At 44.9% G+C, this 19,001-nt stretch overlaps 3 protein-coding genes across 6 annotated transcripts; 2 read left to right on the forward strand and 1 right to left on the reverse strand.

Moving 5' to 3' along the window:
- Positions 1 to 489: 489 nt before the first annotated feature.
- LOC120660411 (delta(8)-fatty-acid desaturase 2-like) lies at positions 490 to 2,430 on the reverse strand. The gene has a single exon (XM_039938939.1). The coding sequence runs from the start codon at positions 2,307 to 2,309 to the stop codon at positions 930 to 932; it is 1,380 nt and encodes a 459-aa protein (XP_039794873.1). The 5' UTR covers positions 2,310 to 2,430; the 3' UTR covers positions 490 to 929.
- Positions 2,431 to 10,583: 8,153 nt separating this feature from the next.
- LOC120660412 (cysteine desulfurase, mitochondrial-like) lies at positions 10,584 to 15,102 on the forward strand. 4 transcript variants are annotated; one of them, XM_039938942.1, is made up of 3 exons: positions 10,584 to 12,148; positions 13,353 to 13,522; positions 13,988 to 14,300. In XM_039938942.1, exon 1 carries the CDS (start codon positions 10,733 to 10,735, stop codon positions 12,083 to 12,085), a length of 1,353 nt encoding a protein of 450 aa, XP_039794876.1. In that variant the 5' UTR covers positions 10,584 to 10,732; the 3' UTR covers positions 12,086 to 12,148; positions 13,353 to 13,522; positions 13,988 to 14,300. The 4 variants fall into 4 exon arrangements, with proteins under 4 accessions (XP_039794876.1, XP_039794877.1, XP_039794875.1 ...); XM_039938943.1 differs by lacking the exons at positions 13,353 to 13,522; positions 13,988 to 14,300 and adding an exon at positions 15,084 to 15,102; XM_039938941.1 differs by lacking the exon at positions 13,353 to 13,522 and having other exon boundaries at positions 13,988 to 14,727.
- A 1,149-nt stretch (positions 15,103 to 16,251) lies between these two features.
- LOC120660414 lies at positions 16,252 to 18,850 on the forward strand. Its single transcript, XM_039938944.1, has 2 exons — positions 16,252 to 16,664; positions 17,560 to 18,850. The coding sequence occupies exon 2, from the start codon at positions 17,561 to 17,563 to the stop codon at positions 18,011 to 18,013; it is 453 nt and encodes a 150-aa protein (XP_039794878.1). The 5' UTR covers positions 16,252 to 16,664; position 17,560; the 3' UTR covers positions 18,014 to 18,850.
- The last annotated feature ends 151 nt before the right edge of the window (positions 18,851 to 19,001 follow it).

Consider the following 19,001-nt stretch of genomic DNA (forward strand, 5'->3'; position numbering starts at 1 on the left):
CAAGACCCAGAAGCCCAGGGTGCCTATCCTGGGAACCAGACAAAACAACACAGAGCAATGCACTGCAAGCTGGTCCGGACACAGGACAGGTGCATGGTTAAGAAGCAAATGCAGGTTGCCAGGCAATGGTAGATCTGTAGTTCATGTCCAGGTTATGATTATGTCTAAGTGTAATGGTAGCCACCATAGAAGTGGCTGGAAATGCTGAAACTATAGTGGCTTGTTTATGCATATAGAAAGATTTGAGTGGTTACTTGAGTATACTCTGATCAACAATCTTATATAGTGTCTTGTTTATGCATATAGAAAGATTGTGCGTTCATTGATCTGAGAAACTGATTCTGGCAAGAAGCGCCCAACAAATTTACAGAAAGTGTAACGTTAAAAAAAATACAGAAAGTGGTATTATTACTACCAGTTACTTCAGACTACCATCCTATAGGCAAAATCATATGCAAATACAGTAGTACATAGGAATGCTGTAGCCTGTAGGAATATGGATGAATCGATTTTTTCCATATACATACTAGTTTCAAGCTGCCATAGCAACCGAGAAAATACAGGAGTACCACACAATTTTACCCGCCATTCAATAAGCTTACAGATTCACGAACATCAAACACCCACAATCTTGACAGTGCAAGCAAAATCAAATGGGCATGATCTTAAAAAGAGCATCATAATCTAATGCAAGGAATATAATATAGTTACCATGATAGGGAGAGCAGAACAACTGGTGAACAACCAGACAATTGAAGGATGAACTCACCCTTCCACTGCATAGACAGTCACTGGCCAACACGAAAAATTCGAACCCGACTCCAGCGGGTAATGATCAATCTCTCGAAACAACTGAGAAATAATCAGATACTTGCATGCATACAAGGGTCAACACCACCAGTTGCCTGAAACTTCAATCCTTCTCCCACTTATCCATGGGTGTTCACAGCCTCCCAGACCAAATTCTTCGGCGCCGCACCACTTGTGGCATTCCTAGCCTGCAATGCAGCAGCCCTCAGTGTCTTCCATGTAAGCACATTTGCATCCCAGAATGAGGCTGCAGAATATGGCAGCCCATGCTTCTTGCAAAGATCACGCACGTAGGGCGCGACCTTCCGAAGGTGGCACCGAGGTAGACGGGGGAAGAGATGGTGCTCAATCTGAAATTGCAGGCCGCCATGGAACCAATCCATCCACGGGGAGCACAAGATGTCGAGCGTGCCCGCCGTCTGCTTCTCGAACCAGTCATTCCCCTTTGGCGGCCCGACATACACCTCCGACGAGAAATGGTTCAGGCAGAATTGGACGTGCTGAATCCCGCAGATTGTGAAGCTGGAAAGCACGAACGCTACCCTCTCCCACCAATTGGGCAGGCAGGACACCAGCAACGGGTACCAGGCCCAGAATGCGGCAACCCCGGCGATCTCAAGAAACCGCTGCGGCACCCTCTTCTCGGTGAGGACGAAGAGGGCGGACTGGGTGAGAAGATTTATCCTGGCGACGCACATGACGGGGTAGAAGGTCCAGTGCTGGTAGCTGATGAGGAATTTGGAGGCGGCATCGAAGGCCATGGTGCGGCGGTAGAAGTAGGACCAGATGTTGGCAAAGAGCTTGGGGGAGACGGCGAAGAGCGGCATGTGCTGGAGGTCCGGGTCGTGGTCGAGGCTGTTGCAGGCGATGTGGTGCGTGTTGTGGTTGCATTTCCACCAGGCGATGCTGAGGCCGGTGAGGCAGTTGCCGGAGAGGATCTGGAGGACGCGGTTGAGGAGCGGGTAGCCCGTGATGCGGTGGTGGCCCGAGTCGTGGCCCATCCAGCCGGACTGGATCCAGATGAAGCCGATGAGGCCGCCGGCGAGGAGGTGCGCGGAGGCGGTGGCGCAGGCGAGGATGAGGTAGAGCGCGGCGCTGAAGAGCGTGACCATGATGGCGAGCAGGACCTTGGGTGTGGGGCCGACGCGTTCGAAGAGGCCCGCGGAGGAGAACTGCGCGAGGAGGCGGCGGTAGTCGGCGGATGCCGGGGAGACGGTGTAGTCGGAGAGGCGGCCGACGAGGAAGCGGCGTAGGAGTGGGCGCGCGGAGGGCGGGTGGTAGGCGGCGAAGGCGTCGGTGGCGTCCTGCCCCGCGAGGGTGATGAGCGGGAGGTCCCCGCCGGGGTGGTGGGGCAGCCATGGCGTGACGTCGTAGACGTCGCCGGAGATGGAGATCCAGAGGTCGTCGGGGGACGCGTGCGCGCGGAGCTCCTTGGAGGAGATCATGCGCACGCCGGCGGCGTCCCCGGGGGGCGGCATTGCGTCGGCGGAGAGCGGCATTGGGCGGACGTGGCCCGGATGGGCCGGCGGTGGTGTGGATTTGGGGGGAGGAGGAGGAGAGGCGGGGAGAAACGCGGAGGGGGGAGAATGGGAGATCGGATCTTCCCTTCCCCTCCCTCTTAAGGTGAGGACGAGGTGGCGTGCCAAGGTCCAAGAAAAAGAAAAGGGAATATCCGTGCGTGCGCGTGAAGCGGTGAAGGTCTGTCTTCTCGATGTCTACTCTGAATTTCTTTTATCAAAAAAAATACTCTGAATTTCTTGCTGTTTTGATAAGAAAAACTTTAATTTCTCCTTTAAGTATAGCCAAGTCTAAATAATCCTCTAAACTATAATTTGTTTTAATTTATCCTCTAAACTATGCCATTAAGTTTATTTTATCTTATAATATAATTAATATTTTTGTTTTTACATAAATAAGTTGAATTTTAATTTCAAAATTTGAAGGGTAGTAGTGGACATCAAATGCATAATTTAAAAATATTTATTATAATTTTTCATATAATTTTGAACTCCAATGATTAATATATTATTAAATATTCTAACCTATCAAAATAATGATAAATAATTATGGTATAGTTTTTTTAACATGTGTTATGATGTGTATATCATCTTGTAAAATTTCTACTTAAAACTCCACTTATGCATGATGAAATAAAAGGATAAATTGTATTAGGGTGTAATTTAAACCAAAAAACATAGGTGGGGGTGGGGGTAAAATGAACCAAATAATAGTTACGGAGAGCTATCCGAACGAACTTCGACTATAGTTGAAGACAGCCTTGATAAGTAAAAAGTTTTTAATGTTTCTAACGAATTTTTATAGCTGCAACTATTGGGTTATAAACTTCTAATGGTCCAGTTTGGCTAGCCCAACCTATCTCGGCCTGGTGTCGGGCCGTGCGGCTCTGGGGCCTGCACACAAATCGCCTCGTCGATTGCTTGGCTCGTGCAGGACCTGCTTGTTAGGGTCGCACATACAATTTCTATGGGTCTATCTTCGCCTTAAGTAAATATGTGATTTCTATAGGTCTACCATTTGTCCCACCTCCTTTGACTTTGACAAGCATGTCGAGTGTGAGGAGTAAGGTGGATCCGATTTGGGTGAGAAATATTTTCAATTAATTTTTATCTTTATATTATACATATAAGTAATTTCTTTCTCACCAAACCTTTTTTATTTTTATATTATATATATAAGTAATTTCTTCCTCACCTGGCCCGCGCATACCCTATAGATGGTCGCAGCATGGATTGCTTGGCTCCAATACTAGCAGCGCCCTCCCCGCAAGGCAGCTGCAGGCTGCAGCAGCCGCTTGTCCAACTTCGTTGCGCGTGTTCTTCCCTTGCCCTGGCCACGATCCCGCTCACCCATTGCACTGCCACCACACGGCCTCCCATTCCCACTAGCAAGGATGAAAACGGACGGAAAAAATCCCGCTTCCGTCCATCCGTATTTCTACATTTGTTCTATATTTATAGTTAAACAGAAACGGGATGGCAAGTTTCGGAAATGGGACGGAAAACGGGACAGAGGTAATCGGGAATGGGACGGGATACGAGAGAGGGTCTATCCCGCCCGTATTGCCGGGATCCCTTTTTGACCAGGATAAACTCGTATTCATCCTGTTTTCTATTTATACGGGATGGGCCAAATAACTTTGCCTACTAGCCAGCCCATCACTCCAGCAGGCCCAAGTTTCATCCACGTTATACTACATGTCCATTCAACCCAAACTCCTACCCCCTCAGCCCTCACGACTCATCCCTTCGCCCATGAATCCCTGGTGGCCGCTGCTCACTCGCTGTGAGCCTGCGATGCTGCCTCCAGCCTCCATGCGCGGCCACCGCCGCTCATGAGTCGCTGCTTGCCTACTTTGCTCCCTCCTTGCGCGCCAGCATCTTCGTCAGCACTTTGTGCTTCGAGTAGGACACAAGTTTGCGCTTCGAATGTGTAACGGAGTAGGCATAAGTTGTAATGTGTTATCCCGGTGTAAGTTTTTGGTTTCCATTTGTTTCCGTTGTATCCCCGTCCATATTTGTTCGTTTCTGTATACCCGTTTATTCCGGTTCCCATCCCGTTTCCCGCTGTTCCCATCCCGATCCCGTTTCCGGTGAAAAAATACGGCAACAGAAATGGGTGAGGGGTTTTCCCGCCCGTTTCCATCCGTTTTCAACCTTACCCACCAGTACATCGCGACGACACTACGACCGGCGCGCGCCTATCCTGCCGGCCGCCTAATGTTGCGGGCTTCCTTCACCCAGGCTGCTCGCGCTGAGCCTCCCCTACCCACCTCCATTGCCGTGACCTCCACCCTCCATGTCGAGCTCCTCCTCCGGCCAAACGTTGCCTCCACCAACCTCTTGAATGAGTTCCCCACATCACAACGCACCTCACCGTCCCAACCCTGACCCCATGCAGACCAATTGTTTGAGACAAGGTGCGGCAAAGAACACTTGCCAATTTTAATTGGGGGGTATTTTAACATTATAAAAATCCAAGCGAAAAGAGCAATGATAAGTTTGAGACAAGGTGGCCCTTCCTGTTTAATGCTATAATAGATAGTCTAGACCTAAGAGAGTTGGACCTACCAGGAAGAAGGTTTACTTGGGCCAATTCCTTACCTAAGCCAACTTATGAAAGGCTGGATAGAGTTTTGGTCAGTACAGACCGGGAACAACACTTTCCTCTAGCTATTGTAACATCTTTGAGCAGAGAAATTTCTGATCACACTCCTTTGCTGCTAGACACAAGGGACAGTGGATCTGCTAATAAGCAGCAAATGTTCAAGTTTGAACTGGGTTGGTTACTAATATATGGTTTTTTAGGTAGTTTCAGAGGTCTGGCTGAAAGAAAAAAGAGAGAGAAATTCTATGTAGAGGTGGCAAAATAAGATAAGAAGGTTAAGGCAATTTTTAAGAGGGTGGGCAGTAAATGTGAATGAAGCTTATAAGAAAGAAAAACGGGAACTTTTGAGAGAAGAGGATGAGTTTGATAAACGGACTGAAACAAAGCTGCCCTCTCAGCAAGAACTAGATCTCAAACAAAGTGTTAAGGAGAGATTGGCCTAGTTGCTAAGAAGAAGAAGTCAAATAGTTCCAGAGGGTCGAGACTAAGGAATTGCTTGAGGGTGACGATAACACAAAATATTTTTAGATGGTGGCCAATGAAAAAAGAAGAAAGACAAGAATTCACAAACTAGAACAGGAAGAAGGAATAATATAGGGGGAGGAAAATTTAAAGAAGTACAACTATTTGGCAAAGTTGAAGCTGGTAGCTTGTCACTGGATGAATCAAAGACAGAAGACTTAATTCAAGTGACTGCTGAGGAAAATGAGATTTTGATAGGTAAGTTCAGTGAACAGGAAGTTAGTGAAGCCATTTTCAGATGAAACACAATAAAGCTCCTGGACCTGATGGCTTTTTATCAAGTTTTTTGGAGTTTGATCAAGGAAGACTTAATGGCTATGTTTGAGTACTTTCATAAAGGGCATTTGCCTTTATTTTGCTTAAATTTTGGAGTAATACCATTACTTCTTAAGCTACAAGAGGCTAACCAAATCCAACAATATAGACCGATTTGCATGTTGAATGTTAGTTTCAAGATTTTTACAAAAATCTTGGCTAATAGATTCACCTCAGTTTCTAATAGGATTACTAGGCCTTCACAATCTTCTTTCTTACCCAGAAGGTATATTCTAGAAGGTGTAGTGGTGCTACTTGAAACAATCCATGAAATTAAGAAGACAAAACAAAAAGGAGTCATTTTGAAATTGGATTTTAAGAAGGCTTATGATAAAGTGAGTTGGAGTTTCCTTCAGCAAGTTCTAAGGATGAGAGGTTTCTCACCCCAATGGTGCAAGTGGATCGAGTGTATCATGTGTGGAGGAAGTGTCGGGGTCAAGGTAAACAGTGATATGGGTAGGTTTTTCAAACCAAGAAAAGGTTAAGACAGGGGATCCTCTGTCCCCTATTCTTTTCAATGTAGTGGGTGACATGCTAGCCATACTTGTGTCAAGGGCCAGAAACAATAATATGATCAGTGGATTGGTGCCACATTTGTTGGACGATTGGTTGTCTATTCTGCAATATGTAAATGACACCATTTTGTTCATAGAAGATGATGTTGAACAGGCCAAGAATCTGAAGCTGATCTTGTGTGTGTTTGAAAAACTCTCAGGATTAAAGATAAATTTTCGTAAGAGTGAGATCTTTTGCTTGGGAGACGTTAGTTCAAGAGTTGATTGCTATAGACAAATTTTTGGATGTAAAGAGGAATCATTTCCTTTCATGTACTTGGGAATACCAATCAACCAACAGAAAATTACCAATAAAGACTGGGGCCAAATTGAGGAAAGATTTCAAAATAGTCGAGTAGTTGGAAAGGAAAGTTGTTGTCTGTGAGTGGGAGGCTAGTGTTGATTAATTCCATTTTGACCAGTTTGCCAATGTTTATGTTATTTTTCTTTAGAATCCCTAAAAGGGTTCTTAAGAAATTAGACTATTACAGGTCTAGATTTTTTTTTGGCAAAGTGGTGGACACAAAATGAAATATAGGTTGGCGAAATGGAGTATTTTGTGCACTCCCAAGAGTGTTGGAGGTCTAAGAATTACAAACTTGGATACTCAGAATGTTTGCCTCCTAAGAAGGTGGCTGTTCAAACTCCTTAATGAGGATCGCATTTGGCATTAGTTGCTTAGGAGAAAGTACTTAACAAACACAACTTTAGCCCAGGTAGTTAAGAAGCCAGGTGATTCCCATTTTTTGTCAGGGCTAATGGAGGCCAAAGAATATTTCCTCCCTCGAGGGGAATCCAGGGTGAATAATGGGGAGCAAATATGGTTTTGGGAGAATTGGTGGCTGGGCAATGAACCGTTGATGAAACAATTTCCACCTTTGTTTAACATAGTTAGAAAGAAAAATCAGACTATGTCAAGTGTGTTAAGCACCATCCCACTAAACATTTCCTTTAGAAGAGCATTGGTAGGGGATAAACTAAGAATGTAGTTAGAACTAGTGACTTTGCTAGTCAATGTGAATATGTCAGATGCTGAAGATAAATGGGACTGGAAGCTAGGTATAAACTTAGCTTTTCTGTCAAGGGGGTGTACAATGATATGATGATAGCTGAAAATTTACCTATAGTCTATCCTATTTGGAAGTTGAGATTGCCACTGAAGATTAAAGTCTTCTTGTGGTATCTCAAAATAGGTGACTCTTACTAAGGACAATCTGTTGAAAAGAAATTGGAAGAGTGACAGTAGATGTTGTTTTTGTAACTCTGCAGAAACTATTCAACATCTTTTCTTTGATTGCCATGTGGCCAAATTTGTTTGGTCTGCAATGTTTTTTACCTTTGGGATCCAACCACCAGTTAGTGTCACAAATATATTGGGTTCCTGGCTGGCGGGTTTCTCTCTTAAGCTTAGAAAACCAATGTTAGTTGGTGTTGTAGCTTTGTGTTGGGCCATTTGGCTTACAAGAAAAGATATGGTATTTAGCCGAACTTTGCCTAACTTGTACTTGCAAGTTATCTTCAGAGGGACATTCTGGGCATGACATTGGTCAATGCTATTTGAAGAGGAAGCGCATAAACTTATAAAGAAGAACTGCCAGCTTCTTGAATGTGTGATGCTGGACTTCAATGCAAAGGTTGCAGGGGTAACTGCTATAATCGATAGATGGTTTGATGTGGTTCGAGTTTTCATTTCATTAAGCTATGTGCTAAGCAGTATGTGTACTGCACTTTGTGATTTTTTGGCTATAGACTCTCACATGTGAGGGATTGAGGCTGAGATATTTCTTTATCTAAATAAATGTATATGTATATACCCATTCGCTATTGTACACTTTTGCTATATCAGTTTATTATACAACAATAGCTAAAATGAGTAGAATTACTGAACAAGTTTTCAGTAGTTTAGTAATCGACGAGCTATTACTAAACATTGTTTAGTAATTTGGAAAATTGAGTTCAGTATTTTGATGATTATGTTTGCTAGTAATAGATGGTGAGTGTAGAATAATATTTTACACCTAGAATTTATATTTGTTATTTTATTAATGTATAAGATATGTACTTCAACTTATGTGTCTCATGGGAAATTTTTAGTATTCTACATGATGCCTACATGTGTGGTACATACATAAATTGTCTACATATCAAGAACAAAGAGAGCTTGTGCATTTCTATTGGGTTTTTCCTATAACTTTGTATATGGTATGATCTGTTTTATTGTGGAACCTCGAATGCACATTGCATATACAATAATAAAGATAGTTTTGTAAGTGAAAAAAAATGAAAGCTAACTATAATGCAAACTTTCTTGTTTTTGAGGGAAAATGCAAAGTTTCATTTTTATAATCATACATTGAATGTGTTTGGTTATATTTTTTCAAATTTCAACTAGGGACCTGTGCAACATTACAAAAAGTATGTTGGCAAATATAAGATACATGTGTCTCTATTGAACATATATAAAAGGTGGGGGCTTAACTTGCATGTCACCTTATGTCAAGATCCACCACCACCACCTTCTCTCTCCACTCTATTAACACGAAATTTGGCCAAACATACTCGGATGAACTAGAACATACGAAAGATTATCAAAACGATCAACACCAGCAGGATCCTGTGCCAACCAGTCAGACCGGTTATGCAGAACCTCGCGTTGACCTACCACGTCGAGCTCGGGAGAGACCCCGTGGGAGCTCAAGGAACTAGAGTTTCTCTGAGATCGGTCAGACCACTTAGAACACTTTCAAACGCTGCTGGTACACAAGAAGAACAACAAATTAGGGTTGGAAAAGAGCTAGAATTTGAGAGACAAAAAGTAGATGTAAATTGTATTGAATCGATTGGGATTACCCTCAATCGGTTTTAGCCTTCATATATATAGTTTGGGGAAGACATACCCCTTCCAAGTCAGTTTACATGAGTATTTCCAAAACAAATCTAAACCTACTCGAATTACAACTAACAAGATCGGTCTGACCGGTGGACCGATCGGTCCTGGCACCTGCCAATTTTGGTGTCACACCCTCTCATCTGTTACATGGTCTTTCAAAGCTTTATGTGATACTTTTGGATACGCTCACGAGACGAAAACAACATGGAAATAAAGCCAGACGAGGGCCTGGCTATACGTGTAATTTTTTTTTGCCACACCATGATTATATAGGCCGAAGAAGCATATAATAATATAATATTGCTAGAAACAATATTAACGAGAAATAGACGTCATAAAGCCAACTGTGAGAAATTTCATGTGATATGACTCGGACATTGCAGCCATATGCCCAGGGGCTGAGGTAGGATTGAGTTCACCAGGGGCTCTCCTCCTCTTCTTTCTTCTCCAACCTCTTTTTCCCTCGTTCTTCTTCCACAAATTTGTAGGAGGGGTTTAAGAGGGGCTTCATGGAATTTCCAGCCGTAGAAGGGACTCGAGCCCCTCCATACCCGCCGCTGAATCCGCCCCTGCATTTGCCCATATCCATATTGTGCACGCACATAAAAAATGTAATGAACATTCTAGAAAAGTCAATTAGTTCCTATGAACGAAGAAGAAGGTTGGACACATCGTTGCACTATCGCAACATGATATGAACTTACCATGTTTATTTTGATCATGGCCTATGTACGAAATAGTTTGTGGCTATTTAATTATCTTCTCTCTTTTTTTGCTGGTAATTAACTATCTTCTCTACATATGCGACCAACAATATCTCACTTGTTAACTTCAAAAAAAAAACAATATCTCACTTGCTGTGCCACTCACCAGTGGCCGCTTGCTCTGCTAACTGGTTTGCTCCTTGCGTCGTCCCTCCTCCTAAGCCCGGAAATCGACTAAATGACGAATCCCGCGTAGGTAATCCTTAGTTACTAAAATCATATTGGAAAATAGGTAATCTTCGGTCACTACAGCTATATTGGAAAATTTAAAATGAGGGGGCTCTCGTTTTAGCCTAACCAGAAAGCCCTCTCGATCCGGAAAGGACCAATGGCTCCGAAAAAATACTAAAAAAAATGGAAGAAGAGAAGAACCAGAGAAAGTAACATCATCAATTGAATTGGAGAAACTAAAAATCGAGTGAGTGATCCACATAGCAAAGAGCTGTAGTGCACGCCACCACCTTCCCTTCCCGACTGGGCCGAACTGCCGCTCTCAAACAACCCGTACGTAGCCCGTAGGCTCGGCCCAAATGCGAGTCGCCGTTGCGTGGCCCACTTCCCTTTCCTTAATCCAATTCCATTTCCACCGCTGCGCCAGCGCCGCGTCGTGCGGTGCCTATCCTCCTCGCTCCTCCCGCCGCAAACCACACCTCCGTCTCCCCAGCAATTCCCAGATCGCCCCTCCGCCGAAACGGGAGCTGCTCCTCCGCGGCGGCGCCCCCCCCCCCCCCTCCCTGAACGCTCCCCACGCCATGGCCCTCTCCCGCCGCCTCCTCCCGCTCTTCCTCCGCCGCGGCGCCGGCGCCCGCGCGCACCTCTCCACGGCTGCCGCGGCGGCGTCCGCCTCGGAGGGGGAGGACGAGCAGTCCGTCACCGTCAAGGGCGTCCGCATCTCGGGCCGCCCGCTCTACATGGACATGCAGGCCACGACCCCCGTGGACCCGCGCGTCCTCGACGCCATGCTCCCCTTCTACCTCTCCCGCTACGGGAACCCGCACTCCCGCACCCACCTCTACGGCTGGGAGTCCGACGCCGCCGTCGAGGCCGCGCGCGCCCGCGTCGCCGCCCTCGTCGGCGCCGACCCGCGCGAGATCTTCTTCACATCCGGCGCCACCGAGTGCAACAACATCGCCGTTAAGGGCGTCATGCGCTTCTACCGCGACCGCCGCCGCCACGTCGTCACCACGCAGACCGAGCACAAGTGCGTCCTCGACTCCTGCCGCTACCTGCAGCAGGAAGGATTCGAGGTCACCTACCTCCCCGTGCGCGGCGACGGCCTGGTCGACCTCGCGCAGCTCGAGGACGCCATCCGCCCAGACACCGGGCTCGTCTCCGTCATGGCCGTCAACAACGAGATCGGCGTCGTGCAGCCGCTCGAGGAGATTGGGCGTATCTGCAAGGAGAAAGGCGTGCCGTTCCACACTGATGCCGCGCAGGCGCTGGGGAAGATCCCGATTGATGTGAACAGGATGGGGATCGGGCTCATGTCCCTCTCCGGGCACAAGATTTATGGCCCCAAGGGCGTGGGGGCGCTCTACCTTCGCAGGCGGCCGCGTATCAGGGTGGAGCCGCAGATGAGCGGTGGTGGGCAGGAGCGTGGCATCCGCAGTGGCACGGTACCCACACCGCTCGTCGTTGGATTTGGTGCTGCCTGTGAGATTGCGGCTCAGGAGATGGATTATGACCATAGGCGTGTCAGTGCCCTGCAGCAAAGGCTGCTCGATGGCATCCGAGCGCAGGTTGATGAGGTTGTCATCAATGGAAGCATGGAGCATCGTTACCCAGGCAACCTTAACTTGTCATTTGCATATGTGGAGGGGGAGAGCTTGCTGATGGGGCTGAAGGAGGTGGCTGTATCGAGTGGTAGTGCTTGCACTAGTGCCAGCTTGGAGCCCTCATATGTGCTGCGGGCGCTCGGGGTGGAGGAGGACATGGCGCACACCTCTATTCGCTTTGGTATTGGCCGCTTTACCACCGAGGAAGAGGTTGACAGAGCAATTGAGCTCACTGTGCATCAGGTGAAGAAGCTCCGTGACATGAGCCCACTCTACGAGATGGCCAAGGCTGGTATTGACCTCAAGAGCATTGAGTGGTCGCAACACTGAGGTGACTTTCATGACAATCCGTCACTTGAAAGTGCTTTTGATGTACACGGATCGCTTAATTAGGTATATTGCTCTTAGCTGCTTACTCTTTGATATATCCTGTTTCTTTCATAAGGGAAGATGTTGTGTGATAAAGTAATCTTGCACCTGTTCAGTATATCCTTGATAACATTTTGACTGCGTGACAATATGTGCAGTATTTTCTTGGTGATTTATTTTGAGCATACATTCCCCCCTGTAACCTGTAATATCTTCTTGGGTGCTGAATCAACCTATTAAGATGATATTTTTTTCCTACTAATGCAATATTTAGGGCCTGTTTGTTGAGCTGCAGCTTTTGAGCTTTTCTGAAAAGCTGCTGCTGGCTTTTAAGTTCTGAAAATCCAACACTAGCTTTTAGAAGATGTGTTTAGCTTTTTGAGCCCAAGAAGCTAGGAAAAGCTCATAAAACTGAGTTTTCCAGCTTTCCATATAAACTTAGCTTTACCGGGCTTCTAGCTTTCCAAAAGCTTCATGAGAAGTTTGCTGTTTGTTTGAGCTTCTGGCTTTTCACACTGAGAAGCTGCCAGAAAGCACAAACAAACAGGCCTTTAGAACAAGAGGAAGTGCACCTTAACATGTTTGCTCAATCTAAGATCCACGAAATACTTCTATTATATATAGATGTGACTTCGCACGTGCCTATGCACATCAAAAAAATAGACAAGATACTGTCTTGGTTTCAGGATATAACACTAAAGACAATAGACAAGGCACTGACAAGAGATCTGACCTTTTTGTTTGCTGCTCACTGAAATTGCAGTGTTTAAGTAGTTCTAGTTGATATCTGATCCAATTGTTTACCACTGGGTTACTTAAACATTTCATATGTTACATTTTGTTATTGCTTTCATGAGGGGTCAAGAGTGAGGAACTATATTAGCCTTTTGCGATGTAATTGGTTCTCTGATTAGTCTGTTGTCATCTAAATAACACTGAATTGCATGACTTCCTGATTAATCTGTTGTCATCTAAATAACACTGAATTGCATGACCTTACCCACATATATGGATATACCATATTAGCTGAACCCGATGTCCTAATCGAGTTTATATTTCCAGTGAGGCAGTGACATTTTTGAACATATGGTAATATTTGCAATATTCAATTAGTTATCTCATCTGAGCAAATGTTCATGTAATATTTTTTTTCTGATGAAATTGCTACTAATGATCAATTTAGAGACCATCTAGAGTACTGAACCTAATTGAGTATTGTTCCATTAAGTGACAAGAAAAATTCAGAGCAAGATGAAATCGGATACGGTAGACCATGTTTGCTCCGTCTAAGATCTTTGCTACTGGCTGCCTTAGAATTCCTTTAGTGGGATTCAGTGAGTGTTTGTGGGAGCTGGTGGACTCTGCTAAACAAGAGGACAGGTTAAACATGCAGCCCAGGTATGGATTCATGGATTAAAATTGCAATGTCTAGCCATGTGGCCAGATCTTGGCACTGTCTGCTTCTCTGAAGTTGTAGTGTTGAACATAGAGCCTACCTGGTATTGGACCCAACTGTTAACCGGTTGGCTAAACTTAAACATTTCATATGTTCCATATGGCCAGGTTTTTTTCCCTTTTGGAAATATCAAGGGATAGGAACTGTATTAATTTATTGCAATAAAAAGTTAGTTTGTTGTGTTTGATCAGTCTGTTGTTTGTCATCTGTGTCCTCATCTGGATAGCACTGGGTTGGAGGGCTTTACCCCACATCATTTTCACATGTCTAATCTAATCATTCAAAGATACTGGTATTAAGTGTTGGCAGGACAAGTCAAAGATTTGTTTTGTAGGGATTATGTTTGTAGTTTCATTTGGGATATTTCTGCCACAACCAGAATTTAGCTTACAACATTTATTTGGCAGCGTCTCTTTGTGGCTATCTTTGTGTGCCACTCTACATAATCCTTTCGGGGTCTGTTCTTATTCTGCGTCTGAGAGCTTCTTGGTGACTATTGTTCTCTGAAAGACCATATGAAGTCATTAGCTATATTCTCCTAGTTCGTACCATAATAATCTACAAAATTATGAAGGAAAGGCAAGATTCCCAATTTATAAATCTTGATTTGGCCAATTCGTAGTTGTTATGGATCATCTTGTATCATGGATATTGATGTCAGTACATTTTTTTAGTACCAGGAGTAATCTCTATTCAAAATTGGTACCTCATTTTGGAACTCTTTCAGGCTTCGTGTCTGGTACTGTGAAGACATTCCATTGGGTGGAATGATTTCGATACTCAAATAGTCAGATTACAACATGATTCACATCATCTTATACTGGAACTTCCCATTGTTCGGCTCTTGGATGGGACGCTAAGATGTATTCTGGAGGATTAGCTATGCTTTTTATGGTAGAGTATCTTGACACTAAATAAAGATACTTCAAATACTCGATAATGTATCATCTGGAATAAAAGTTTAAAGTAGCTAGCAGTGGCAGTGCTGTGAATATCTCTTGGTGCTGATTAAATAAATTGATGTTACTAGCATAGTGCTCGTGCGGTGCTACAGGCAATAATAGACCTATGTAATACCATCAACTTTGTATTTATTCACCGTGATTGTGCGAGACATTGACAGTTCATGTTCCAATTGCATTTCAAATTGATTTGTTCAGGTTCCGATCAGGATTCAGATTGATTTTTAGAACTCCAATTAGAATTCCGATTGATGGACCAAGAAAATATTGCCTTTTTCCCCGAAATACTAGCAAGGTGGCTCGTGTGTGCTAGAAATACTAGTAACCTGGGCCACACACGTGCTTCACATTAATATGATACTACCTGTAACTCAGAATATAGCTATTTTTAGATTTTATCCTTGATTCTTGTCAAAATCACCACCCTTAGTTGAGCAGATCAACGATTTGACTTTGATGCATCAGCTAACACTGATAGAATAGAAAAGCTTTCAAATTTATCCTAATATTATTAAATCATGCGATGTTTTTTCTTTGATAGAAAGGAGCGTGGACTGCTAAGTAGGAAACAAGACTGCCTTGCCCCATGATGGCCGGAGGTCATCCGTATGATATGGGCTGGACCTTGGTCTGAATTAGCAGCCCCCCTCACCTCCCACCCCCGCCGGTGCAAATATTTTTGGCGCACTTTAGTTATCTATGTATATTGGCTCACATGAATCAATGATACGTGGGTCACGATGATATACATATCTAATTTTGGAATTTTTTAGTGGTATAGATCCAATTTTTTTCAAAATTTTAAAATAATTGAAATCCTTTGTTACCAAGTTTAAGTCCTCCATACCCTTCATGAAGGCTCTACTTGTTACGTCTGAAGGTTTGACGAAAGACAGTTGTGATATTTCTACCGAAAAATAAATTATAAACACAAAATGAAATGTAAATTTACCAACATGTTGTCAACATTGATTGCGAAATGGCTAACTTCATCACGAGATAGCATGGGTGGGCGCGGCAATGCCGTGCCTATGTTTCTAGTGAAGGCTTTACTTGTCACGTCTGAAGGTCTGACGAAAGTCAGTTGTGATATTTCTACCGAAAAACTCTAACTTTTTTCATCAAAGCCTTCTACATACCCACCCGGTGTACCCACCATTTTAACACGCCATCACGCACGTTTGATGGGAGGAAATTGATCCACCGCACATTACTTTCCAATGTTACATGTGCTATTTGCAAGGAATTAATTAACTTACTGGCGCGTATTACTTTCCAATGTTAGTCTGTGCGTGCGGCCAGGCGTGCGGTGCTTGTTTCTTTTTGTGCGGTGCTTGTTTCCTTTTGTTTGCTTGGCTTCATTGATACGTGATTGCCTGCCTTGCAGAGCTAGGAAACATCGCACACGTTCTATCTTTTGTCTGGAATGAATTTGGAATCCCGCCGACTGCACCAGCGTGGCAACCCACCGTTTCTGCCCGCCGTGCGCGAAGTAAAACCAGGACAGCAGGCTCGCCGCGACTGAGCCCACCAGCTAGCAGTGGTGCTTCGCCAGCAGGAGTATCCGACGGCGCCGCACCGCCGGAGCCGTGGGCACGCTGGTCTTCGTCATTGGAGATGGATGACTCGTCGAGTAGGCGTCAGCGATGATGGGTCGGCGGCAGCGGCGGTGTTAGGCTATTTGCAAGGGGTCCTGTAAACCGCCCTGAACCTGTATTATTCTGGTTGTCTCCCAAAAAACCAGCTGCAGTGGTACCCTGGATCCCGTCCTCGGTTGTCCAGGGCCGGCGCCGGCTCCCCCAAATCTCCAGGCGCGAGCCGCGTCCCCCAAATTGCCCTTCGCCGTCGCCTCCCCCTCCTCGCCACCTCCCTCGTGCCGTCGCCGCCTCCCCCTCCTCTCCACTTCCCTCTCGCCGTCGCCGCCTCCCCCTCCTCTCCACTTCCCTCTCGCCGTCGCCGCCTCCCCAAGTCCTCCACCCGCGCCGGCCCAGCAACGCCCCGCGTCGATCCGCTCCATCCACGGCCCAGCAACACCGTCCGCCGCGCCCGTCCCCGGCAACGACGCAGCACCCACCACGGCGGCGTCCCTGGAGAGCAACGGATCGACCCAATCGCCTCCGAAGTGAGTATTTTTCCTCGCCTTGAACTTGCCTGTGTTGAACTTGAATTGAATCCTGCGTGGAATGGTGCTGCCTGTGTTGAACTTGCCTCTGTGTTGATCTAGGTTTTGGTGCTGCCATTGTGAAACTTGCTAGGAATTTGTTGGTTCATGGTGTGTACTGTATCCCCAGTTCAATTGTAGATGGCACTATGGCAGCAGAGTGATGCCTCCCCAGTTGAATTTGTTGGTTCAATGTGAATCTGTTTTCTTTAGTGTTCTATTTTTCAGTAAATGTATGCTGAAAGTCTGGAACTGAAAAATCTTGGTTACACCATTTGCCCACTGGAACTCTGCCTCTGTGCATAGTTTTGGCAAGTCTCAGGTTTCAGTCATGGATTGAAATATTACATCATTTGTATGCTGATTGCTTATGATGAGTTGGGAGTTTTTTTTTTCAGTAGCCAGTTGCCCAGTTCCTAGAAATTCTTGTTATTGCCGTAGCACACTGATGGTTATGAATTGGGAGCTTTTTTCAGTAGCTAATTGCCCAGTTCATGGACCACCTGAACCCAGACCCAGACACCTTTCTTCAAGGTTCATGGAATATACTTGACTGAATTTGTCTCTTATCATGATCCTCTGACTACATGCTTGATAGAACCTGGTAAATATGCTTGCTGCATTCATATGCTTGTTGTAGTGAACTAATTTGTATATCCAAGACATCTGAATATTCAAGTACTCCATTACTACATGCTGATATACACATTTGGTTTTTTGTCCAATGTCTGAACCTGCCAGCACATTTGGTTTCCTTGAACCCTACCAGCACATTTTGTTTGATTGCCCCATAGTATTTCAAACCATTAAGAAAATTACTATATATGTTGACTGCAATTTTCTTTGAACAATGTAGGATGGATGATTTCTTTATCGATCTCAACAATGAAGCACAGGGTGTTGGTGTTGGAGAAGTTTCTGAATCTTCCATGAGTGGTTCTGCTTCCAAGGTGGGGGCAACAAGGAACAAGCAGACCAACTTCTCGGCGTATGAAGACAACATGCTCTGCAAATCGTGGCTGGAAATTAGCTGTGATCTTGTTGTAAACACCGGCCAGAGGAAGGAAGCCTTTTGGATTCGTGTGCTCAATAGATACAATTCCAAATGCGGCAGCTATCCGACGAGGACCCAAAAATCCATTATGAGTCGTTGGGATCACATCAAGGCTGAAGTAAGCAAGTTCTCTGGATACATGGCTGAGATGATCCGTTCCAATCCTAGTGGCATGTCAGATGCAGATAAATCAGTGGCTGCTGCTGCTGATTTTGCTAGTGTGGAGAAGCACAATTTCACTCTCATGCACTGCTGAAAAATCCTGAAGGATGAGCCCAAATGGATGGAGCTCAAAAGGAAAGTGGACACCCCTCAAAATAGTGGTTCCAGGGAAAACATCCCCCCCCCCCCCCAGTGTGCAGCGAGACATTTTCGATCTTCACCCCGAAAAGTCCTCATCAACTAGCACATCAAGAAAACGTCCCATGGGGAGGGACACATCAAAACAGGCTAAGAAGAAAGCTGCTTCAGCGTCCTCTGAGTGCGTGTCCAAGATGCATGACCTATCTGTTCAGAAGATTGAGTTATTCAAGGAAACAGAGGGTGAGCGCAAGGCCCGGCTCGATGAAATTGTTACTCTAGAGAAAGTGAAGGTAGAGAAAGCTCGCGAGTACCGCAAGAAGATGCTGGACATAGAGAGGGAAAGGTTGGCTCTGGATAAGCAAAGGTTTCACAAGGAGGCTGAAAAGAAAGAGAAGAAAGAGGACGAGCGCATTTTGGTCATTAACCTTGATCAATGTCTACCGATGCAACGCATGTACTATCAAGCGCTACAAGAAATCATTCAGAAGTTGATGTCTCAACGTCGTGGACCAACTCAGTGAGGAAGTTGGTGGGAAATCATGTTGGTGTGCTGTGAATATGGGATCTTCTAAATAAAATTGAATAGTATATGCAGTGTAATAAGATTTGTATCTTCAGGCTTGAACAAGAAACTGAAATGTTGGTTGTATTTGATGACAATATCTGGAACTATATATTGGACTGGTTCAGATGATGGAATTATAATTTCTGTGATCAACTGTATTTTTATCAACTTATATGCTTTTGGGCCAAACTTCACAAATGTTGCATTCTGTATATGCAGTGTATAAGATTATAGGAGCATTTCTCATTATATATATTTCTGAATCATGCTTTGCCACTGAAATGCTGAATCATGCATTTCTGAATAATTCAGCGTTGAATCATGCTGAATCATACCTGAATCATGCTGCTATCAGAATGCATTTCTGAACTCTTGA

Source organism: Panicum virgatum, chromosome 2N, assembly GCF_016808335.1.
Source record: "Panicum virgatum strain AP13 chromosome 2N, P.virgatum_v5, whole genome shotgun sequence".
In the NCBI taxonomy this organism is placed as follows: Eukaryota; Viridiplantae; Streptophyta; class Magnoliopsida; order Poales; family Poaceae; genus Panicum; species Panicum virgatum.